This window comes from Oncorhynchus masou, chromosome 13, assembly GCF_036934945.1.
Source record: "Oncorhynchus masou masou isolate Uvic2021 chromosome 13, UVic_Omas_1.1, whole genome shotgun sequence".
Classification (NCBI taxonomy): Eukaryota; Metazoa; Chordata; class Actinopteri; order Salmoniformes; family Salmonidae; genus Oncorhynchus; species Oncorhynchus masou.
In genome coordinates, this window is record NC_088224.1 from 88814290 (window position 1) to 88827308 (window position 13019).

The window sequence follows — 13019 nt, forward strand, 5'->3', positions numbered from 1 at the left end:
CCTGTTCTGAAAACACCCAGGAGAGCCTCCCAGACCACCCAGGTAGAATATACAAACAACAAACAACAGGTGTTGGACGATACACAGGATCATGCGTGTGTGTATGTGTGTGTGTGTGTGTGTGTGTGTGTGTGTGTGTGTGTGTGTGTGTGTGTGTGTGTGTGTGTGTGTTTGTGTGCGTGTGTCCCAATATGTAAGTCGCTCTGGATAAGAGCGTCTGCCAAATGACTTAAATGTAAATGTATGTAAATGTGTGTGTGTGTGTGTGTGTGTGTGTGTGTGTGTGTGTGTGTGTGTGTGTGTGTGTGTGTGTGTGTGTGTGTGTGTGTGTGTGTGTGTGTGTGTGTGTGTGTGTGTGTGTGTGTGTGTGTGTGTGTGTGGAGGGATGGATGAGGGATCTCAGAAACTACCGTCTTTAAACACACAAACACACAAACACACACACACAGACTCACACACACAGACTCACACACACAGACACACACACACAGACTCAAACACACACAGACTCACACACACAGACTCACACACACACACACACACACACACACACACACACACACACACACACACACACACACACAGCGAGAGTTGAGGGATAGTGGTGTATTTACTGGTTGCTGATGAAGGCGTATTTTTCGATGGTCTCTATGACAGACTTGAAGGTGATCTTGGAGGTCAGAGTGTAACCATGCTGAACCATGGGCTCTCCATCAGGACCATCCCAACAGTCCACTACGGATAGACAGAGACGTGGAGAGATCGGGATAGTGAGAGAGAGAGAGAGAGACACAGAGGGAGAGTGGGAGAGAGAGAGAGAGCGAGAGAGGGAGAGAGAGAGAGAGAGAGAGAGGGAGGGAGGGAGGGAGGGAGGGAGGGAGGGAGGGAGGGAGGGAGGGAGGGAGGGAGGGAGGGAGGGAGGGAGGGAGGGAGGGAGGGGGAAAGACAGGGAGGGATATGAGAGAGGGATCGTTGTGAGAAGGAGTGAGTGTGTGTGCATGTGTGTGTGTGTGTGTGTGTGTGTGTGTGTGTGTGTGTGTGTGTGTGTGTGTGTGTGTGTGTGTGTGTGTGTGTGTGTGTGTGTGTGTGTGTGTGTGTGTGTGTACTGCCTCACCCTCCACACAGCGGCAGCCAGACTGTAGTACCCAGGCGTACATGTCTGTCTTGGAGTGAGACAGCAGCTGGTCTCCCGTCAGGTAGGTGTTATGAGACGAGGAGATGTAGTAGCTACTCAGAGGCTGATCCATGTCTTGGTTCACCTCATGGTGTTCAGGGTTAAACACATCACACGTGGGGCTGCGCATGAAACTGGTGAAACCTGGACACACACACACACACACACACACACACACACAGACAGACAGACAGACAGACAGACAGACAGACAGACAGACAGACAGACAGACAGACAGACAGACAGACAGACAGACAGATGGTAGAAAATCTGTATTCATCTTACTAACATCCTCATAACAATTCTTTCTCTCTGTCACCCAGAGGTTGGCCCTCCTTGGCCCTCCTTGGCCCTTGGCCCTCCTTGGCCCTCCTTGGCCCTCCTTGGCCCTCCTTGGCCCTCCTTGGCCCTCCTTGGCCCTCCTTGGCCCTCCTTGGACCTTGGCCCTCCTTGGCTTTCTGTGAGCGCTAGATTAATCCAATACAATTTAACTGAATAGAACACATGAGCATTTGGGAGGAACAAGGTTATTCAATTGACTTACGGCAGCACTGCAATGGTTAAAGCTGAGATACATAGAATAACTAGTATAATATCAAGAGGCATAACTTTAATAGCTGACCACCCATTACAGAAACATCAGAGGAGAAAACCCAGACGGGTGCAGGGCTTTGATGAGCCTTAACGAGCTTTTAGTGATGGGATGTAATACTTTAATGCACACTGATTCTCAGAATTTGCTGACTGAAGAGGGAAAGGAGGAGGGTATTAACTGGGGGAGGCATCCACCTCTCCTCTCCCTCCTCCACCTCTCTTTCCTCCACCTCTCCTCTCCTTCCTCCACCTCTCCTCTCCCTCCTCCACCTCTCCTCTCCTCTCCCTCCTCCACCTCTCCTCTCCCTCCTCCACCTCTCCTTCCTCCACCTCTCCTCTCCCTCCTCCACCTCTCCTCTCCCTCCTGCACCTCTCCTCTCCCTCCTCCACCTCTCCTCTCCCTCCTCCACCTCTCCTCTCCCTCCTCCACCTCCTCCCTCTCCTCTCCCTCCCCCACCTCTCCTCTCCCTCCTCCACCTCTCCTCTCCCTCCTCCACCTCTCCTCTCCCTCCCCCACCTCTCCTCTCCCTCCTCCACCTCCCTCTCCTTTCCTCCACCTCTCCTTCCTCATCCCTCCTCCACCTCTCCTTCCTCCACCTCTCCTCTCCTCCCACCTCCACTCTCCTCTCCCTCCTCCACCTCTCCTTCCTCCACCTCTCCTCTCCCTCCTCCACCTCTCCTCTTCCTCCTCCACCTCATCCTCTCCCTCCTCATCCACCTCTCCTCTCCCTCCTCCACCTCTCCTCTCCTCCTCCACCTCTCCTCTCCTCCTCCACCTCTCCCTCTCCACTCTCCCCTCCCCCACCTCTCCTCTCCCTCCTCCACCTCTCCTCCTCTCCTCCTCCACCTCTCCTCTCCCTCCCCCACCTCTCCTCTCCCTCCTCCACCTCTCCTCTCCCTCCTCCACCTCATCAAACTCTCCTCTTCCTCATCTTCCTCTCCTCTTCCTCATCCACCTCATCAAACTCTCCTCTTCCTCATCCACATCATCAAACTCTCCTCTTCCTCATCCACCTCTCCCCTTCCTCATCCACCTCTCTTCTTACTCCTCCTCCTCTCCTCTTACTCCTCCACCTCTCCTCTTCCTCCTCCACTTCTCCCCTTCCTCCTCTCTCCTTCGTCCTCCACCTCTCCTCCTCCTCCTCCTCCATCTCCTCCCATCCTCCTCCACCTGTCCTCTTCCTCATTCACCTCTCCTCTTCCCCCTCCATCTCTCCTCTCCCTCTCCACCTCTCCTCTTCCTCATCCACCTCTCCTCTTCCTCATCCACCTCTCCTCTTCCTCATCAAACTCTCCTCTTCCTCCTCCACCTCTCCCCTTCCTCCTCCATCTCACTCTCCCCTTCCTCCTCCACTTCTCTCTTTCCTCCTCCACCTCTCTCCTTCCTCATCCACCTCTCTCCTTCCTCCTCCACCTCTCTCCTTCCTCATCCACCTCTCTCCTTCCTCATCCAACTCTCCTCTCCCTCATCCAGCTCTCCTCATCCTCCTCCACCTCTCCTCTCCTCTCCCTCTCCCACCTGTCCTCTTCCTCATCCACCTCATCAAACTCTCCTCTTCCTCATCAAACTCTCCTTTTCCTCATCCACCACTCCTCTTCCTCATCAAACTCTCCTCTTCCTCCTCCACCTCTCCCCTTCCTCCTCCATCTCACTCTCCCCTTCCTCCTCCACTTCTCTCTTTCCTCCTCCACCTCTCTCCTTCCTCATCCACCTCTCTCCTTCCTCATCCAACTCTCCTCTCCCTCCTCCAGCTCTCCTCTTCCTCCTCCACCTCTCCTCTCCTCTCCCTCTCCCACCTTTCCTCTTCCTCATCCACCTCATCAAACTCTCCTCTTCTTCATCAAACTCTCCTCTTCCTCATCAAACTCTCCTCTTCCTCCTCCACCCTTTCTCCACCACCTCTCTCCTTCCTCATCCACCTCTCTCCTTCCTCGTCCACCTCTCTCCTTCTTCCTCCACCTCTCTCCTTCCTCATCCACCTCTCCCCTTCCTTCTCCCACTCTCTCCTTCCTCCTCCCTCTTTCTCCTTCATCCTCCACCTCTCCTCTTCCTCTCCCCTTCCTCCTCCAACTCTCTCTCCTCTTGCTCCTCCACCTCTCTCTCCCCTTCCTCATCCAACTCTCCCTTCCTCCTCCACCTCTCCCCTTCCTCATCCACCACTCTCTCCACTTCCTCATCAACCTCTCCCCTTCCTCATCTTCCTCTTCATTCCTCCTCCACCTCTCCGCTTCCTCCTCCACTGCTCCCTCCCTCCTCCTCCCTCTTTCTCCTTCATCCTCCACCTCTCCTCTTCCTCTCCCCTTCCTCCTCCACCTCTCATCTTCCTCCTCACCTCTCCCCTTCCTCCTCCACCTCTCCCCTTCCTCCTCTCCCCTTCCTCCTCCACCTCTCCCCTTCCTCCTCTCCCCTTCCTCCTCTCCCCTTCCTCCTCCACCTCTCCCCTTCCTCCTCTCCCCTTCCTCCTCTCCCCTTCCTCCTCTCCCCTTCCTTCTCCACCTCTCCACCACCTCTCCTCTTCCTCCTCTCCCCTTCCTCCTCACCTCTCCCCTTCCTCCTCCTCTCCCCTTCCTCCTCCACCTCTCTACCACCTCTCCTCTTCCTCCTCTCCCCTTCCTTCTCCACCTCTCCTCTTCCTCCTCTCCCCTTCCTTCTCCACCTCTCCTCTTCCTCCTCTCCCCTTCCTTCTCCACCTCTTCCCTCTTCCTCCAACTCTCCACCTCCTCCTCTCCTCTTCATCCATCACCTCTCCCCTTCCTCCACCTCTCCATTTCCTCCTTCACCTGTTTCCTTACCCAATCACCCTGCTCCTTACTGAAAACATCCTACCTTCTCCATCCTACCTTCTCCAACCTACCTTCTCCATCTCCTCCTCTCTCCTCTCGCAGCAATCTCAGACACACAGTGATCTCAGACACACAGCGATCTCAGACTTAGAGACGGTCTCCGCCTTTGAGCTCTACATGTGGTGTAATTTATCTAAAGCCTGTTTAACCATCTCACATTCGTGTTTGATCTTTAAGTCTTCAACCCTTTATAGAATTAACAGCCCAGAGGCAGGCAGGCAGGCAGAGAGAGAGAGAGAGAGAGAGAGAGTGTAGAGGTTAAAGTGGAGGTAGACGGTAACAGAGGGGCTTACCGTCAATTCCCAGAATGCCTTTCTGTTTGTTCTCTTCAGACAGCTCAAACTTTTCAATGACATCCAGACAGTACTCTGTAGTCACATTCACCATCTGAGGAGAGAGAGACACACACTGTCAGAACACAATCACACTCACACACACAGACACACTCAGATACACACATATACACACAGATACACACATACAAACAGACACATACATCTTTTCATGAGACAGACACTATCAGACAAACCAAGCCACAATCTGACAATCAATATAGACTCCTGAGAGACCTCTGTCAAAAAGCTCACAGTATTGATGTCTGGACTCACTCAGAGTACTGGAGTCTGGACTGAGGCAATAAGGTGGACTTCAGGGCATAAACTGGATGACCATAACTCTGACAATACCAAATTGCCTCAGGGGGGGGGGGGAGATAGAAACAGAGAGGGGGGATAGAGAGATCGAGAGAGGGACAGACAGACAGACAGACAGACAGACAGACAGACAGACAGACAGACAGACAGACAGACAGACAGACAGACAGACAGGTATGAAGAATAGTGATTTGGAAAGTATTCAGACCCCTTGACTTTTTCCACATTTTGTTACGTTACAGCCTAAATCTAAAATTGATTAAGGTGATTTTTTAAATGTTTTTTTCCCCTCATCAACTACACACAATACCCTATAATGGAAGGTTGTGAGTTCAAACCCCCGAGCCGACAAGGTACAAATCTGTCGTTCTGCCCCTGAACAGGCAGTTAACCCACTGTTCCCAGGCCGTCATTGAAGAATAAGAATGTGTTCTTAACTGACTTGCCTGGTTAAATAAATAAAAAAAAGGTAAAAATTAACTTGTAAGTCGCTCTGGATAAGAGCGTCTGCTAAATGACTTAAATGTAAATGTAAAATGACATCGCAATACCCTATAATGATATCACAATGCCCTATAATGACATCACAATACCCTATAATGACAAAGCAAAAACAGGTTTGTATACATTTTTGCAAATCTATTAAAACCAAAAAAACGGAAATATCACATTTACTTAAGTATTCAGACCCTTCACCCAGTACATTGTTGAAGCACCTTTGGTTTAAATACAGCATTGAGTCTTCTTGGTTATGACGCGACAAGCTTGGCACACCTGTATTTTGGGAGTTTCTCACATACAGCTCTGCAGATTATCTCAAGCTCCATCAAGTTGTATGGGGAGCATCGCTCTACAACTATTCTCAGGTCTCTCCAGAGATATTTGATGGAGTTTAAGTCTGGGCTCTGGCTGGGCCACTCAAGGAAAATCAGAGACTTGTCCCGAAGCCACTCTTGTGTTGTCTTGGCTGTGTGCTTAGGGTCGTTCGGACAGAAACGTTGGGGTCCGTCTCTATGGGCCGAGCCGGTTTCAATGCACCTAGTCTTGTGTCTCTGAGACTTTTCTAAATGTCGCCATTTTCGTAATGGTCAAAATGAATTGAAGTCTTTGCAAATGTATAAGGCTGTTTCTCGGTCTGAGAACCTTCTAGAGCCACCTAACTCACCACGCACTATCGACCTGAGGTCTAGAACAGGTTTCTAAAGTTTCGGAACTCTAGGTCTGATACATTTCTTTTTTAGCTCGAACAAAGCTAACTATTGGAGGCAGTGTCAGTCTCTACGCACCCCAATCACGTCCCTCCTTCCAAGTTGTGTATCTGTGTGATTTAGTTTTCCTTTGAATTTTTATGGGAAAAATGACTGATTTACAGTTCATGGGGTTGCCTAATCACACACATGAAGTTTTGGACAGATCTGATTTTTTTAACCATTTGAAACAGCCCCTGAGACACCAATTATGGCACTTCCGGTTGACACAGGAAGCTATAAGTCAACACATATCCTCATTGGGCTATGCTTTTACAGAATCCTGAGTCTTTACATTAAGAATTGACTGATTTACACAGGGTTCAATGCACTATGTCTATCAAACTGCAGGCAGGGTATGGGTATACACTTTTAGGGTGATTTTAACCACTTCCAGTCCTGTTGGAAGGTGAACCTTCACCCCAGTATGAGGTCCTGAGGGCTCTGGAGCAGGTTTTCATCAAGGATCTCTCTGTGTACCATTCATCTTTCCCTCGACACTGACTAGTCTCTCTGCCCCTGCCGCTGAAAATCATCCCCACAGCATGAAGCTGCCACCACCATGCTTCACCGTTGGGATGGTGACAGGTTTCCTCCAGAAGTGACGCTTGGCATTCAGGCCAAAGAGTTCAATCTTGGTTTCATCAGACCAGAGAATCTTCTTTATCCTGGTCTGATAGTCCTTTATGTGCCTTTTGGCAAACTCCAAGCGGGCTGTCATGTGCCTTTTACTGAGGAGTGGCTTCCATCTGGCCATTCTACCATAAAGTCCTGAGTGTTGTAGAGATGGTTGTCCTTCTGGAAGATTCTCCCATCTAGGGTTGTTGCGGTGACCGTATTACCGCAACAGCGGCGGGCACGAGTCATGAAGGGAGTAAAATTACACGTGACAGTTTAGTCACGGTTATTAGGCTTCTCCAAGCTCTGATGCTGCTGATGGTCATTAGTGGCCTACCAAACTTGCTAGCTGCCTGGTACTCAGCACTCTATTGTACCTCTAATCACTCTGACAGCAATGCAAATGTTATTGAAAATCTAATCAAACACTTCATGAGAGCCCATGAGCTCTACTAAAAAGAGGAGGGTCTCATTAAGCTTTCTATAGGCTAGGCCTTGTCACGACTTCAACCGAAGTCGTTGCCTCTCCTTGTTCGGGCGGTGCTCGGCGTTCGGGCGGTGCTCGGCGTTCGACGTCAGCGGTCGTCTAGCCATCATTGATCCATTTTTCATTTTCCATTGGTTTTGTCTTGTCTTCCCACACACCTGTTTTCAATCCCATTCATTACCTGTTGTGTATTTAACACTCTGTTTCCCCTCATGTCTTTGTTAGAGATTGTTTTATTGTCAGTGTAGTTTTATGTTGTACAGGTGCGCGTCGGGTCCTCATAACCATGTTTGTTTATGTATGTACCTTTTATTGTTATGGAGCATGTTACGTGGACTTTATTAAAAGACTCCATTTTACACTCCGTTTGACTCTCCTGCGCCTGACTTCCCTGCCACCTATACACCTATGCCTGACAGGCCTACTATGTTTATTTCTCAACTTTCCAAATATTAAGCAGATTGCTTATCTTTACAACAGGAGTATAGTGTACTTAACTGGCAGGAAAATGAACCATGCGAAAAGTTTCCTCCATTCGCTATTTAAATGCATAGATGACATGTATTTTTTCCTGCTGCCCCTGTTTCGTGACAGGTGCATAATAATGGTTCATTCTAAATCAAAACACATTTAGGGCATATATTATTTCATATATGTAAAGACAATATTGAATCAAGAATAGTCTGATGGGTGACAATATTAGCCTTTCACTTGTGAATTATGCCCAGCATAAGAAACCATGCCTTTTTTTTACTTTTTCTAATCATAGTCGCACAACTCATGTAGCCGAGCCCATTCGCCTATATGCTTTGATAAGGTTTGCAACAAAACTAAAATGTCCCAATAATATCTTAAAAATAAACACATTAATCCACTTTACAACGGGTGTAGAGCAGCGCGTGAGTTTTAAGTTTGGGGAAGATCATTTCACCAGAAAAATGCACCTTTATAATAAAGCATTTCATGCATAATTGCATTTGTGCTCACTTTTGATAATGGTGTTTTCAGCTAATGGAACATTTGTGCTTATAGCCTACTACCATGTGTACATGGCTGCAATTATAATGTCTGATCTGTTGCGTCAGCTACATTGCGTATACAGTTTTTGTTGATGCTTGTGGTTGCATTCATTTGAGATCGACTGCATCCCACAACTGTCCCAGACTATATTTGTCACGTTCGTCGTAATGAGTAGACCAAGGCGCAGCGTGAGTAGAGTTCCACATATTTTTAATAAACTGAAACTCACCAAAACAATAACGTATAAACGAAACGTGAAGCTACTTGTGTGCACTCAGGCAACTCAATGTAGACAAGATCCCACAAACACAAATGAGGAATGGCTACCTAAATATGAGCCCCAATCAGAGACAATGATAAACAGTTGTCTCTGATTGGGAACCATATCAGGCCAACATAGACATACAAAAAACCTAGATGACCCACCCTAGTTACTATCACGCTCCAACCAACATAAAGAATAAACAGCTTTCTATGGTCAGGGTGTGACAATGTTTGTAATATTTATTTTTCGCACGGAATAGAATAGGTCAACTTTTGTACTACGGGGGATAGTAGATTGACATAGGCTAGTGCTTTTGCTGTTTGTTAGTCCTACTCATCATGTCGGCTGACGAAAAGTAAATGTGGACAGTTCTTCCAATATCTTCAATATGCTCCTCGGAATTGGACAAGGACGTGAAAAGTTGTGTCCCCAATGTGTCCCCGTTCACTTGTAGTCTGTGAGAAAGACCCGATCATGTGATGAGAGCCATGTGTGTGAGAGGTGCTTTGGAGCGGCTCAGCACTCAGGGAAAAGGGCACAACGGCCACTGGCCGCAAAAGGCAGGGATTTTTTTAGGCTGCATTACGGCCACACAAAGGGGATGCCTAGGCATTATCAAGTGCATTATCAAGTGTATTATCGAGTACATTATCGAGTGCATTATCACATGCATTATCAAGTTCATTATCGAGTGTATTATTGAGTACATTATCAAGTGCGTTATCGCATACATTATCAAGTGCGTTGTCGAGTGCATTATCGGGTGCATTATCAGGTGCATTATCAAGTGCATTATCAAGTGCTTGTCAAATTGTGAATGAGAGACTGATGTAGTGTGTATAGCCGGCTCAATAAACTAAGCAGAGCTCGTGTCTTTCAAGCAACTTTTTTCAAATCATAATTACAGTCTCATCATGCAGCCTTACAATGTATTAAACATCAAAACATATAGCCCCATGTTTGTAGAACAACTAAAGTTACACTAATAACTCTAAATTAAGCATATAGGAATACCTATGTCTTTGTTAACAGCTCAACACAAAGTAGCCATATGTGTGTACTCCCTCAAATCGTTTGGAGAAAATATCTTCATACCATAAAATAAAGCCTTGGAATTTTAAGCAAATCTTGTCTGCTAAATGAACTAGTGTAGCCCACAGACATTTGGCATAGCCAGATGAGGACCTAAAATAAGGACAGTATGCTTTTGAAATTGACTACATTTTCTTCATATCATGCTTCTTTAGACCTGTCGAATATAAATAATGGAATTATTGTGAAGGTCTAGGCTATATTACCTTGTGTTATTAGACTTTAAAAAATGTAGATGTTCAAAAGGTCTGCATCAGTGGCTTGTAGACAGCATCGTGAAGAAGGCGCAGCAGCGCCTCTTCAACCTCAGGAGGCTGAAGAAATTCGGCTTGTCACCAAAAGCACTCACAAACTTCTACAGATGCACAATCGAGAGCATCCTGGCGGGCTGTATCACCGCCTGGTACGGCAACTGCTCCGCCCTCAACCGTAAGGCTATCCAGAGGGTAGTGAGGTCTGCACAACGCATCACCGGGGGCAAACTACCTGCCCTCCAGGACACCTACACCACCCGATGTTACAGGAAGGCCATAAAGATCATCAAGGACATCAACCACCCGAGCCACTGCCTGTTCACCCCGCTATCATCCAGAAGGCGAGGTCAGTACAGGTGCATCAAAGCTGGGACCGAGAGACTGAAAAACAGCTTCTATCTCAAGGCCATCAGACTGTTAAACAGCCACCACTAACATTGAGTGGCTGCTGCCAACACACTGACAATGACTCAACTCCAGCCACTTTAATAATGGGAATTGATGGGAAATGATGTAAATATATCACTAGCCACTTTAAACAATGCTACCTTATATAATGTTATTTACCCTACATTATTCATCTCATATGCATACGTATATACTGTACTCTATATCATCGACTGCATCCTTATGTAATACATGTATCACTAGCCACTTTAACTATGCCACTTTGTTTACATACTCATCTCATATGTATATACTGTACTCGATACCATCTACTGTATCTTGCCTATGCTGCTCTGTACCATCACTCATTCATATATCCTTATGTACATATACTTTATCCCCTTACACTGTGTATAAGATATTAGTTTTGGAATTGTTAGTTAGATTACTTGTTGGTTATTACTGCATTGTCGGAACTAGAAGCACAAGCATTTCGCTACACTCGCATTAACATCTGCTAACCATGTGTATGTGACAAATGAAATTTGATTTGATTTTGATTTGATAATGTGTGGAAGCCAGGAGATACTAAATGTGTTTATGCTAATTAACTGTTAATTACTGACAGTTATTTGCTTGACAATCACCAGCTAATGAAATCCCCAGCAGTCATGAAATTGTGCCAGAGTCAACCCATATTAGGAGTGAAAGTAGATTGGGTGTGCATGCGCTTGTGTGTAATCATAGAATTGCATACAGTATATAAGCCTTATGACAGCGTTTTACAATCGCTAGGACCCATTTCTCAATACTTAGGTCACTTTTTCAAAACTCTTCACACAGTGAACACAACAGCAGTCTATGTGGGCTAAACCGTGGATCATTTTTCATTGCTTTGGCACAAAATGCATTCAATGACGACATCTTTCAAATTTCAGACACAACCCCCACCAGAGCTTTATGTACCTACAGGCCAATTTGCACATGATTATATACTATTTTCAAAACTGTTAAACTTAAGTTCAAAACCTAACATAACACAAAATTGAATAAGATAGCAATTTGCTACATTTCTATAGTAATACCGTATTGAAATATTCCACATCTAAAAAATGAAATACTATCAAAACAATTCGACCAACCACAGCTGATTCCCATTGTAGCTGAACACCTACACAGGTGTTAGTCTTTCAATTTCATTACCATCCACACAAAAGGGGACATTTTAGGAATAAGTCTGTACTGTAATCTGAACATGGACCCAGCCAGAGATAAAGAAGTGGCTGACAGAGGAAGAAGAGTGGCTGGGAGAGGGAGAGGAAGAGGAGCACATATGCGTGGTGAAAGAAGACTGAGAGGAAGATCAAGAGCTGCAGTCTCAGATGAGATTATGGCTGCTATAATTGATCCTGTAATAAATCATGTCTGTCAACGAGAGGCTGGTCTGAGAGGGCAGACAAATCTGCAACGCTCAACAGTGGCATCTATTGTAAGACATTTCAGGCAAAACAACAGGTAAAATGTGCATTCTGCAAGGGCATCTGACTGAACTGCACGTTACAGAAGTCAATTGAGCAAAGCCTCCAAACCCACTTGTGTGTTATTGTTATGGTATTTTTGCTTAGGACCCAACGGTTACCTCACACAGGTGGGAGAGGTAGGATTTTCATTGCTGTGCAGGAAACTGCAATCGTTGATATGGTCATGAGAAACAATGGCATAAAACTCACAGAGATTCTGGACAGAGTGTTGGCAGACAACATTACATTTTGAAATATTCAAATTGTAAACATAACAACTATTTCTAGAGTCCTGAAACAACATCAAGTCAGGATGAAGCAGTTGTACACTGTCCCCTTTGAGAGGAGCTCTGAATGAGTCAAGCAACTCAGGAACCAATATGTCCAGGTAAGATGACTATAAAATAAAGAACTGGTTTGAACAAAACCAAACAGGGCAGAGGCGCACAATGGCATGTTTTTAGGTATAATGTAAACTACCGTAAAAGACTAACTCTTATGTTGCCTTGTGGATTTATTTTAGAGAGTCATGGAGATAGAAGCCAGGCAAACACCCCACATATTCATCTTTGTGGATGAGGCTGGTTTCAACTTGTCGGCGAGGAAGGAATGTGATTGGGAAAAAAGCCACAGTGGATGTCCCGGGCCAGAGGGGACAACATCACAATGTGTGCAGCAATATCCTCTGATGGATTTCCGTCACACAAACCTCCTAATTGGGCCGTACAACAACGAGCGTCTCATTTCATTCCTGGATGACCTCTGTGGAAGGGTTGTGAGGAAAGGGGTACAGTGAGGTGAAATCGGCCAATGTTTGTAATTGTATGGGACAATGTGTCATTTCACCACTCCTGCAGTCACAGA

At 46.4% G+C, this 13019-nt stretch overlaps 1 protein-coding gene across 1 annotated transcript in view; it reads right to left on the minus strand.

Moving 5' to 3' along the window:
* The window catches only part of LOC135553473 (1-phosphatidylinositol 4,5-bisphosphate phosphodiesterase eta-1-like), a 227314-nt gene that overhangs the window by 82238 nt on the left and 132057 nt on the right, over positions 1-13019 (minus strand). The window contains exons 5-7 of the mRNA XM_064985579.1: positions 4906-4999; positions 1115-1318; positions 615-735 (exon numbers count right to left, since the gene is read on the minus strand). Coding sequence (XP_064841651.1) covers positions 615-735; positions 1115-1318; positions 4906-4999 — 419 coding nt within the window. The remainder of the gene's footprint in view (positions 1-614; positions 736-1114; positions 1319-4905; positions 5000-13019) is intronic.